Raw genomic sequence first — 12,833 nt, 5'->3', positions numbered from 1 at the left:
CAAAACTAGTTCTGATTATGAGGCACGCCGTAGTGGGGGACTCCGGAAATTTGGACCACCTGGGGTTCTTTAACGTGCACCTAAATCTAAGTACACGGGTGTTTTAGCATTTCGCCCCAGTCTCTGAGAGTTTATGGTTTGTAAACGTCCGCTTAGTTAACAAAATAACCCCCTAAGTGGCTTAGCCTACCTATAAACCCAAACTTCGCTTGCGTTCTTTTGTGCGTCCTGACTGTAATAGAATATTTTTTTTTATTAGGGAACGCAAGGGCGCCTTGCATCTCTTGGGTATTGGTGGGACTTGTACAGATTGCTTAGTTGTATTCTTCAAGTCGGACGCAAGCCTCCCTTGCGTCCCCTAATCTAAAACTCTAGAATTAGCGCCCCCAAGGGACTTTGCCTACCCAAGAACGCCAACTCCTTTGTACGCTTTTCACGTTATCTTGAACGCTTACCTGGCCCACTATTTCTAGAACTTCTTAACGTTCCTTAACAATAGGTTCCTTATCTCTAAAACTCCCCAATCAGTCGGCCAAATGGCACAGTGCGCTATCGCTTTAGGGGTATTGCACCTTCGACCGTCGTGGGGGCCTCCTCGCCCTCTTCGCTGGCCAGGGACTGCGCCGTCTCTTCTTCGGCCGTCACGAGTGGCCGCGGTGGTGGCGTCGCCTTCGGCTGCTTCTTGGTATGAGCCGGTTGCTCTGCGGTTTGTAACAATTTGTAACAATAATAATTTTTGTAACAATTGCGCGTAATCTATGAACTCATATGTCACATTTGTCCGCTTTATATGCTCTAACAGATACAGTTTACGAAAGTGCGATATCTGTTTTTTTTTTTTTATGCAGAAATACACAATATCGTGCTTCTTTTTTTTTTATTATTCTTAATGAAACTTGGCTTTTATTTTTTTTTTTTTTTTTTCAAATGTATGAGGCTTTTATGAAACGTCTGCTTTCTGCAGATGCTAGGAATTAACTTTCTCCCTCGAATGCAAGAGCTTCCACTCAAGTTGTCCAGCAGTTGTCTTGTGAGGGCAGTTCTGCATTTTACATTTATTCACAAAGAGAAATCGGAGAGTTGGCTCCGAGCTAAAGCTTCGATTCTCTTAAATTGTGATTTCGTCTTTCAGATTCCACGCACCTCACGGCTGAATGACTTGCTGATTGCGGAATCATGCGTGCTTGTATACATCTGATGCCTTGAAAATTAAATTTGGTCGAAAGTGTAAGCTTGTGCACCTGTCTTTTTTCTTTTCTTTTTTTTTTTTCGCGTCCTTCTTTGCTTCCCGCGTGGTGAATCAGAGAAAACTCGAGTTACGCAGGAATGTTTCTGGCGCATTCTGGTTGTGAACAGCGTCAAAAGATGTCGCCAGTCGTCACAGCAGAACAGAATACAGCGTGGCAAGTATGTCTATATGGATGGCGATTATTAGTGAACTCGTGTAACGAGAGGTTGTGTCAAACGCAATCATCTAAAACATCTGGGGCAAACTTAGTGGGCGAAAAAAAACTACATAAAATGCTTTAATGTCGTTGAAATTGTGGTTGGCTTGGGTTCGACTTAAAGAAGTCATCGTAGAGAAATATACAGGGCGATCAAAGTTCAGTCGACAGGTTGATTTTTTTTTTTTAATTAGGCGCTTAGATATACGTGAAGACCACCTCTACAGTAAGGTTATGCGCCCAGGGGGACACGGAATGAGGTGGTTATTATTGATGTTGGTGGCTTAATTAACTAAAATTGAATAATTAACTTTTTGTGGCTGCAGTAAGCAGGTATGTTTGTATAGAAAAGTTAGAGGCAGTCGTGCTTCTACACAGTATCAGTTGGAAGAATTCTTCGAGCGTGTCTGTGCTCCGAGATATCCGACTCCAAATTTTAACTGTCGTTCCGCATGATTACGCATGCAAGAGAGTTAGGATCAGCGCAAAGCTCCTCCCTGATGTGACGAGGCTGTTGCGTGCGGCCTTTAGTCTGACAACGAGGCGGAGGCATTGGCAAAGATATCTGTCCCACTTACCCTCTCGGCTGGCGAAATCAAGATATGACAGCACGAACGACGCATGTAACAGCAGCGTCAAAAAAGGGAGGAGCTTTGCGCCGGTCCTCACTGCATGCGTAATCTTGCAAACGGCAATTAAACTTCGCAGTTCGATATCTCGGAGTACGGATGCGCTAGAAGAATTCTTCCAACTGATACTGTGCAGAAACACGACTGCCTCTAACTTTTCAATGCAAACATGCCTGCTTACTGCAGCCACTAAACAGTTAATTATTCAATTTTAGTTAATTAAGCCACCGACATTAATAATTATCACCTCATTCTGTGTCCCCCTGGGCGCATAACCTTACTGTAGAGGTGGTCTTCACGTACATCTAAGTGCCTAATTAAAAAAAAAAAACCTGTCGACTTAACGTTGATCACTCTGTACATTGATATAAACGGACACAAAGAAAACAAAGTCCCGTCTCCTGCTCTTCGTGTACTCGTCTTATTTGCGCAGCGATAACTTCCACAAGTACTTATTTCAATTAACTTCCCCAGAACAAATTGTTTTGTTGTATACATTAAGCTATTTGTTTGTTTAATATGTTTGTTTGTTTGTTCGTCTGTTCGTTCGTTTGTTTGTTTGCTTGCTTGCTTGTTTGTTTTGGGCTCCTGATAATGGAGTGTCGATTTACATTCGAGTAAACATGCTATTCTAAAACTGTTATCAGCTTATACGTTTCGCATGGAGACTTGCATACTAAAATTCAACAAACTGTGTCCTCAGCGTACTTCTCCTTCATCATTTTTCTTTTTACTATAAAGTAGAATGAATGTACATTTTTTTTGTGGCTTGAATAGGCATTATTTCATCTAATAGTGTGCCACCGTATAACCTGGCTCTACTACCACGATGGCAGAGAACGTCCCTTCATAAACAGTTTTAAGAAACGAAACACCAAAGCGTGCTTACTTTTGCTGCCTCGCCTTGCCTGTGTCTTGTGGACTTTCGCTGCAATTTAGAAAAGCAAGAACAACGAAATTGAGGCTGATCAAGAAATTCTACCTGCCAGTGCGCTCACTTACATAGCACTCACGCAATGCAAGGAAAGCAACTTGCGTTACTTCTTACGGCTTCACGGTTACACAGTGGTGTCGCGCAGTAAAGCGCACGGAAAAAGCGGTTTAGAATAACAGTCGAAGCAGCGCCATAAAGGTACGACACAACGCTGCCTGCAACTAACGCTTATTGAGTGTTACACATAGAGTATAAATACACTTGCATAGGAAAAGGGAAAGGAGGGAGAGATTGGGGGGGGGGGGGGGGCAAACTGGTCAAAACAAATATTACCGCACGCTCCCGTCAACTGCCAGTCTTCGCGCACGTGAACGTCCATACAAAATTTTGATCTCTTTATCGACCATATTAACTGAAGCTGCTGTAATGGATGCCTTTCTTTATTGCTCTTTGCTTTGCTCCGTCGATTTGGCGTGTCCTCTGATTTTATACTTCCGTATAGCACGCTTTTGTCAAGATTGCGCAAGCACCCCGCCATCTTTGCAATGCAGTGCCAGTTTGCTGCCTGCTTCATATTTGAAAATTTGCGTGTACCCGCTGCCCGTTTGTCTAAAGAGGAATCTGCCTCAAGGTCAGCAAGATGTATAACACTTAGGTGGTACAGGCGGCGTACTCTGTCCAATTTATTATGCCGCACGTTCTTAGCACGTCCCGTGTTCTCGCATTGTTTTGGCGAAATGGACATTATGTGTACATGTACCAGTCAGCCCGCGTCGATACCCTCATTCAGTACTTAGGATCACGCACTTAAGAACACGAGTCAGTACTAAGGAACATGACACTGCCAAGCATGCACTTGCTCTGGTCTGCCTCCACTCTTCGTGTTCATTAACAAAGCCGGCGCTCAGTGCAAAGAAAACAACTTGCGTTATCGGCTTCACGCTTACACACTCATGCAGTGTAGCAAAGCGTGTGGTAAAGTTTAAAAAAATCTGGGTTTTTACGTGCCAAAAAACCACGATCTTATTATGAGGCACGCCGTATAACGGGGGGAACTTCAGATTAATTTTGACCACCTGGTGTGCTTTAACGCGCACCCCAATGTACGGTATACAGTTTTTTTTTTTTTTTTTTTTTCGTTTCGCCTTCACCTAAATGCGGCAGCCACGGCCAGGATTTGATCCCACGCGACCTTGCGCAATTAGCAGCGTGTGCGCGGTGAAATGTGCGTAGAACCACAATGAACGACGTGGTCACGCACGCGGCCTGGTATGTCTCCGCTCGTCGGACTCTGCCGCGTCGTCTACGCCGAGGTTCGAAGGTTGGTCGTGGTCGTGCGACGCGCCTCCGCCGCTGCCCGTCGTGGACCCCACTCGGCAGGACCACGGGCGGAGCAGCTGCATCTGCGACAGTTTCACTCTTAACGGTTACTATAGATAGACACAGAGTATAGACAATCTACAGGGTGTTTCACTTAACTTTGGTCAAACTTTAAAGATATGCAAACGGCTACGTAGCTGAACAGAACCAAGGTAATGCTGTTTGCTGTCGCTTGGAGATACTCAAGTTATTTTTGTTTGCATTCCGCTTAATTAGGTAATTAGTCTTAATTGATTAATCAACTTCACAATTATTATAATTAAATGACAAGTGTGAATGAGAAAAATGTAGAGTAACATGAAAAACTGCCCATACAGCTTTCTGTAAACTCAATACGTGCTACTTAAACGTATTTTGCCGAGCGTGAAAGAAGCCCGCGAATACGCGACCAAATTAAAATGCGCAAATGGTCATCACTCGAGGCACTTCGCGTGTGTTCGCAGGCTTCTTTCACGCTCGGAAAAACACTTTTACGTAGCACGTATTGAGTTTACAGAAAGCTGTATGGGTAGTCTTGTTTCTGTACACTTTTCTCATTGACACTTTTCCTTTAATATGATTTGTAAAGGTACGATTTGAGAAGTTGAATAATTAAGACTAATTATGTAATTAGGCGGAATACAAAAAAGAATAATCCGAGTAACTCCAAGCGACGGCAAACAGCATTACCTTGGTTCTGTCCAGCTATGTGTCATTCGCCTATATTTAAAGTTTGGCTTAAGTTACGTTGGGCACCCTGTATAATATACAGAGTATAGACAATCTATAGACAACTTTTTTATTGCGTGTGTACTCTCCATCGACCCGTCTGTAGACTGAACTAAAGTTTAGTAAACTCAACAAAGAGTTCATTGGCTAGTATTCACAGATGAGGAAAAGCATCCGCTTTAAACTGAACGCTAGAGCATCGGACGCATGATGCGGAAGGTACGTAGTTTTAGCTTTACAACCAAGGGATGTTGAATTTTAGTCTATGCTTTCATTTCCGTTTGCCTTCTCATATTATTTCCGGTATTTCAATTAAAAAGAACATATAATTTCACCAACGCTTTCCTTTGCATCATGTGGTTGTAAGAAACTATAATCTCCTAGCTTTACTTTGATCGCAGCCACTTTATAAACGCAATCAGCCCTAATGTACTATCCGCACTTTCTTTAAGCATGTGCCTACGCATAAAGTATTATAATTCACGGAATACCGAATACAGTAGAAGCACCGTCACTGGTTCAACCATAGGACATAGAACTCTTACAGCAATGACCGCCTATGCTATGCTTTGCTGCTGACGTAAATACGTTGGCAGCGGCATAATTATTAACACATATTCGCGTTTTCAATTTTTTCGTTAAGGATAACGCTTAGGTTACGCAAGAAAAAAGGTCTATAACGTGTTGTGACTGAACAAAACGTCACAAGACAGCTCAACCTGCGCAGCTGTAGTCGTCTATATGCGTAATTGTACGAGACAACACAACACTTATCTATAATAATATGCACATTTACCGCAAATATTTGTGCTTGCGTTGCTGTTAAAATCCTTTGCGATGGTTCCTGCGTTCGTTAATTAAAAAATACGTTTGGTCGGCAGGTCCCTCAGCCAATCAGATTGCGAGCGGTCGTGCCTCTCCTCTTCCTCGCTGCCAAAACTTTCGACGCCAAGTGTGACTTTTATTTTACAGTTTGACGAGTTTCCTTTCAAAGTCGAAATCAAACAGCCGCTTGATTATGCAAATATGCGTAATTAAAAAAAAGTACGAAGCGAACTCGCTGTAGTACACCGTAAAATAATTCACACCCTTAAAACTGAATAAGGGTGTGAATAGATCTATAACTCCCATGATTACACCAAAAAGCGTGTAAGGGTATGAGTTATAGACAGATTTACACCATTACTCACATTCAAGGGTGTAAATTATTTTACAGTGTAATAATTCAGAGCCACCTTCATTCCTCCCCTCGAAACATGTCATCATCATCATCATCATCAGCCTATATTTATGTCCACCGCAGGACGAAGGCCTCTCCCTGCAATCTCCAATTACCCCTGTCTTGCGCTAGCTGTTCCAGCTTGCGCCTGCAAATGTATTAACCTCATCTCCCCACCTAGTTTTCTGCCGTCCTCGACTGCGCTTCCCTTCTCTCGGTATCCATTCTGTAACTCTATATAATCATCCACCGGTTATCCATCCTACGCATTCCGTGGCCTGCCCAGCTCCATTTCTTTCTCTTAATGGCAATTAGAATATAGGATATCCCCGTTTCCTCTCTGATCCACACCATGTACTTAGCCCCAAGTTCTCCGCAGCCATAACCCTATATCATCATACGGGATCATGTATGAAAATCCGTATGTTCCCGTATAAACACATATTACCACATAGCATTATGGTATAAGAGGCCGTATAGTTTTCGTTAGATTTTTCTTAAAATGTCAGAACTGCGGAGCGCAACACTTGCCTTCGTCCTCTTTCGCGAGCGGGAGGCCCGTGCCAAGTATGTCCAAATCTGCAAAGAACACAATCATACACCAGCGCACTCTTTGCGACAAATGCTAATGGCATTAGAGGGCAACTCCTTTTTTTTCCATCATGTCAAAGAAGTTGTTTAGGCGTTATGCGCGTCTCCTGGCACGCTTAAAATGCGGTTAAAAACGCAGAAATAGCTTCAAATGAGCAAAAAAAAAACGAATTATAGATATTAAGGAAGCTCGCAAGGAGCGCGCGAAAAATGCCGGGCGACTCGTGTTTTCCGGGCTATCTTAAACGCTTAAAAAACACATTTATGTAACACATATTGAGCAACAGAAAAATAGATCGGCAATGTTTTGATGATGGCCTACAATTTTCTGATTGACAATTTTGCTCTGACTATAATATTTGAGAATCTAAATAATTATTGCTAACCAATTATGTAATTAAGCAAAATAAAAAAAGTCTGACTTCCTTCAAGAGATGGCAAACGACATTACCTTGGTTCTGTCCAGCTACGTGGCGCTCGCATATTTTTTTATTATTATTTTGGCAAAAGGTACGTGTGACACCCTGTATGATAGAGATACAGGGACACTGCGCGACTCGGGACCACAGCGCCACCTTTGGGATGGTGACGGAAAGGGGTCGTTCGACCGGCGGGTGATGTGCTCTCAGAAGTCGTACACGCCATAGAGTTTATCACTGTAACACCTAGAGGGTAATCTGGCGCCACCGTCTATGCGAGTTTCTTAAAGGGCGCTGTGCCGTCATGGGAATGACGGGATATCTGTCTGCGAGGCTTGTGTTGGCTGGTGAACGTGTACGAGGCTTCGTCTAAAACGTGGATATGGCTACACAAATGATGCGTTCTTAAAATAAAATCTACATAAAAGGTTTTCATTCACCCATGTTAGATCTCTCAATGAAGTTTACTCAGCTACAATGCATAATTAAGCGTAGAAAGCCAAAAACGGACGACAAGCTGTTCCAAAGCGAGCGCGAATCTTGTCGTCTGTCCTCCAACTTTAGCGGCCCGCTGATACTTTTTTACGTTTCATATAATTGCACATGCAATAACAAGCCCTCATCGTTAAACTAAACATGTTTTTGTGTAATAAAAAAGATAAAACAGCTTTTTACGTGCTGTTTTAGTAGGGAATGAAGAATTGTGACAGACGGAACGGTGTTAGCCAGGTGCGTCTTCAAGGCGTCCTGGCTCTCCGAGAACGATGCCAATCCGAAGTCACAATATACCGGCATTCCCATGCCTATCACAGCGCAGCAGCGCCAGCTTTCCCTCTAGGCAATATAGTGAGAAACTATATGGTATACGCCACGCTTCTACTATGCATTCTACCTCTCTCTGTTCCCCGCCGTGTTTCGGCACGCGCGACCTATCTTTCCAGGGCGGAGGAAAAGGGGTCACGCTTCCGCGACGCCTGAAGAGGCGGAGTTTGCAAAGTGAACGGCAATCTAGAAAGGCGTGACCCCAAGGGTCATCGCTATAGGAAGTAGGATTGAAGCGACGCACGCGACGTGGTTGTCCTGAGCGCCATGGCGCAAGCCACGATGCCGCCGACGACCACGAGCGCGACGAATGCGCCGCCGGCGTAGATGGCCGAGTCCGGGATGACCGCGTCTAGCCGACGGCTCGTGCTGCTCAAAGGGTCCTCGTTCAGGGCCGAAGAGTCCAGCAGCTGCGTGTCAGACACCCTGCGCGCGCGCAGCGCCAAAGCCGAGGTCCACAGCAATTACGCGTGAGCTTCGAGGGCAGCTCTCCCGACGTATACTTCCGCGTCTTTACCAAAGACCGCCCCTACCATCCTCGGACCCATAATAATGTAGTGAAACCTCGTCATAACGAAAGTCGAAGGGGGAGCCAGAGTTATTACATTTTTTTTTGCTTCCTTATATCGCTTACTGCATGTACTGCAATATGAATCTCTAAGAGGATTTCAAGGGGAATTTCACTGACTTCGTTATATTCGTTATTTCGTTATATACAGTTTCGGTATAACGAGGTTTCACTGGTGACACAAAATATCTCAAAGTCAGTTATTGTTGATGATCGTTGTTGATAGCCGGTCTCTAACAAACCTGAAGAACTATTCCTTGATCATGTGGCACAGGTGCATGCTCACAGCAGTACTCTAACGAAGAGTCCATGGTCGCGATTTTGTAGCGGCGCTTTCCGCTTGATTCTATGCCACTTTTATCATCCAGCGTTTACGGCCGCCTGAGCTCACTGATAACGCGGGCGAAGCGTAGTTCTAAGCCCGGACGCAGCGCGAAAAGCGCGAAAAAGAATGGCATCGGGAACAGGCATCGCTGCAAAGTCGCGGCCAATTTTTCGAGTTTGTTCAAACAAAAGCACCCTTTCTTTGTCAAACATAAAGACAGGTTAAGCATAACGTGTCGGTTCGTAGCCTTGACTTTTCATCCTCTATTGCCGCGTCAACTGACGGCATCTAAAATGTACTAAACATCAATTTTTCGTCGTCGATGACGGTGCGGCGCGGTACGTCTCACATAGAGTTAACAATTTTCTCGAAAGCCGGTAAAGACATAGTGATTAAACGTTTGACCTATATTGTGCCGTCTACATCTAGCTTTATTTTACACCAGAATATTAATGCGTTAGCATTGTTCATAGGGTACTTATTCCCGCAGTAGGTGTGTCCAAATCCACGCCCCATAGGGTGGCGCCCTCTGGATTTAAAATGCGGATCTTAAACCTATGCTTTTGCTGGTGGAAAGCGGTGGAAGCGATTTTGGAAGCCGGAAACACGTCATTGACGTCGGGCTTTGAATACCACCTATTTCATGGGACTATGTTTGTATCTATGTGTGTTTGTATCTAACCGTTTTTCCGCCTATCTGGGTCACTGGGTAGTAGGTGTTCGAATGGGTAGCGCATGGGGCTGCTGTGCTGAGGGAACAGTGTTCGAAGCCAGCCATCCGACAGACTTGGGTAACTGAATATCTGGCAATGTGTACATACGAGCCGCTCTTCAACGATCCTCTATCACGCCAACATGTATTATTCTAGATGCGGGACCGGGCAGGTACCGCCGTTCGAAGAAACGCTTTGACGCCGACTTGGAGCATTGGATATTTGCCACTCGGTATTTGTTGGTTTCCAATGAGCTCTTTGATGCCAACTTTGGTCACTCAGTATGTGCCACTGAATGTGCGGCAAGCGAGGGGACAATCGTCAGCGTTCGCGGGCACCAGCGCGCCACGCTTCACGTCTTGGAGGCCACGCGTGGACTTCTCGGCAGTGTCACAAGACGGCGCAGCGTGTCTAGAAAGAAGCGCGAGAGAGGAGTCCGGTTGCGGCATGACGCGTTTCTCTGCGCTCGCAAGCACCGCGCGCCGTGCATTTCGGAGGCCACGCGCAGGCTTCGCGGCGGCGACGCTAGATGCCGCCGAGCGTTCCTAGGGAAGCGCGAAGGAGGAGTCCCGCTGCAGTACACGCGTCGTGCAGAGCTCGTTTCGATGGTGGAAACACGTTGTGTTGCTGCATTGATTAGATGCTGAACGCATTACCATCGACAGTCAGCGCTAGATGGCTTCCGCCTATTTTTTCGCCATTGTAGAGCAGCACAATATATATATATATATAATATATATATATATATATATATATATGTTATCACATACTTAGTGACCCAAGTTGGTCACTAGTTTTCCTTTCCCGTTTTATACTTAAGATGATGGAAGCCGATGACCAAGAGGGAGGACACGCGAGGTCTGAGGGGACACATCCCTGCCGTTCGGATTCGGTAGGCGACCGGACGGATTGGCGTCATATCAGGAAATGTGTCGGAGGACCGGGCATATTCTTTACATCATTTGGAGATGTACATTTAAGGGAACTTCTAAAGGAGTATACAGTCGACTCCCCTTAATTAGATTCTTGCGGGACCGAAAGATTTGGTCGAATTATCCGAAAGGTCGAATTAACAAACGGCGACAAAATTAATGAATTAAATCATTTTTGAATGCTTGAAGTAGCCTAATGTATTTTCACTTCTTGATCTTGAAATGGGAGACTCAACCAGCATGAGGCGAGAAGAGTTTGTTTTCAAAAGCTTCTTCAGCGTGACACGACTTGAAACGAGCGTGCCTTCTCGGGCGGAGGGAACGTCGGCCCCGAAATCAAAAATAAATGTAAATAAAACAGCTTCACGCCTAAGGAAGTAGTAGCGCCTTACTGAAGCCTTCTCACTGCAATTATAAGCTGTCTATTAGCAGCAATGAATAGTTAGGAAACATAAGACGATCCAGCGTGGGTACCGTTCTGCTTTGGAATAAGTTATGTTTACTTTGACAAGAGTTCAAACTGTTATCTGTAGACACATTGCGCGTCTACCTCGTTTGTTGGACGAGGTTTCCGTCCACAAATAAACTGGTTTTGGTTAGTAATGACACCATACCTACAATGTGCGGAGCGCGGCGATGATTTCATCGCCGTTGACGTCATACGGAACCTCACGGCGACGCCGACGGCAGAAATCCGATTTGGAGTGTCCATATCACGGCGACGGCGCCGACGGCGGAATTCCGCTTTGGAGGGTCCATATAATTGCTATCGCAATAATAACTTTGTTCGTAACACTTAGTAGCCTGATTTCAACATGCAACATTTACATCGACGTCATTTGATTAGGTGCGTTACTGCATTTCAAGTACATATTTTTAAAGGTACTGCCTGACATAAAGCTTTCCTTTAATTGTGCAGGTGCTGGTGCGATGATGATGATCTCGAGACGGACAGCATGCATTACAGCTTTTCACCAAATGATGATGATGATCCTATGGTGCTTTTTCCTTTGTAGCGGGTGGACATGAATCGTAGACCCCAGCAGTACACTGTAGACTATCAAGCGTAGGCTGAAGTTACGGCGCAAAATCCTAATGTGGGAGTCCCACTTTCCCTTTTTTTTACCTATAGTGTTAAATCTAATACTGCGAAGTTAACGAATATGGTGTTTTAAAAGAATGCCTTATCAGTACAGATTGAGACTAGACTGATCTGGTGATTCAAAGAGTGTCTCCTTGTCATACGATGTGTACGGGAGTGCATTATGTGTGCACCAAGGGAAATTTTAATCGAACTGAGCAGCATTTACCACGTGATCGATAGTTGAACGTTGAACAGAGTACTCACGCTGACGCCTGCGACAGCTGTGACTGGGACTGCTCGGTAGACTGCGCTGCAAAGGAATTCGAAGAAAGCTCATTGCACCATCCAAGGTACGCGGTTCGCAGTTACAGGCGCCTCGAAAATATAGTGAACCGGAGTCTTTATTGTATCCAGAAATTGAGAATGAATTCATTTAAAAGACACTTACAGTCGTCCATGGCATCGGATGGGCCGCCGCTCGCGGCCGCAGCTTTCAGGCACCGGCAACTCCTCCTCCTCGTCTTTCACGCATCATGTTCGGATCATCGATTGTTCAGAGCTTTTATTGCGCATGTGAACGTGTCAAAATAATCAACGGTCTGAGAGCAATCTTTATGGTTTCCCTGAAAATGTCCGAAACGCTCTGTTACCGCTCGAGTCCGTTGAAATTCATTTTTTTTTTTTTAAGCTGGCACGCGCGACGTTCCAAGAGCAGCCGACGAACAGCCGTCGTTTGATGTTTCGTGACGCGCGTTCCTTTTGCAGTTTCTTGACGAAGCGCCCACGCGATTATGATTTATCACAATCTGAGGCTTATGTTGGACGCTCCAAGGCCGTACACTTTGCTCGAGGCGTGACCCCAAGTCAAATTGCCGGGCGCGCTCGGAACAAAAACAAAAACTACAAACGAAAGAAAAAGCCGCCATCTTTGCTGTTCATTGTAGTGGGCTTCCTCCCTACAAAAAGCACCCTGCCTGAGAACGAAACATTTTCTTCTACTTTTATTTGTACCTAAAGAGTAAGTGCTGCTTAAAAAATGTCATAATTTTGTTTTGGAGTTTGAT

General features: G+C 44.8%; 1 protein-coding gene across 1 annotated transcript in view; it reads right to left on the bottom strand.

Annotated features, from left to right (window-relative positions):
* LOC119458675 (uncharacterized) overlaps nt 1-8,476 on the bottom strand; it is a 35,686-nt gene extending 27,210 nt beyond the window's left edge. Inside the window, exons 1-5 of the mRNA XM_049670311.1 lie at nt 8,392-8,476; nt 6,847-6,894; nt 4,270-4,411; nt 2,964-3,002; nt 573-701 (exon numbers count right to left, since the gene is read on the bottom strand). Of these exons, the coding sequence (XP_049526268.1) occupies nt 573-701; nt 2,964-3,002; nt 4,270-4,411 (310 nt within the window). The 5' untranslated portion in view covers nt 6,847-6,894; nt 8,392-8,476. The remainder of the gene's footprint in view (nt 1-572; nt 702-2,963; nt 3,003-4,269; nt 4,412-6,846; nt 6,895-8,391) is intronic.
* Between the last annotated feature and the right edge of the window lie 4,357 nt (nt 8,477-12,833).

This window comes from Dermacentor silvarum, chromosome 7, assembly GCF_013339745.2.
Source record: "Dermacentor silvarum isolate Dsil-2018 chromosome 7, BIME_Dsil_1.4, whole genome shotgun sequence".
NCBI lineage: Eukaryota > Metazoa > Arthropoda > Arachnida > Ixodida > Ixodidae > Dermacentor > Dermacentor silvarum.
Note: the sequence above shows the minus strand (reverse complement) of the source record. Positions and strands in the feature narration are given on the sequence as shown.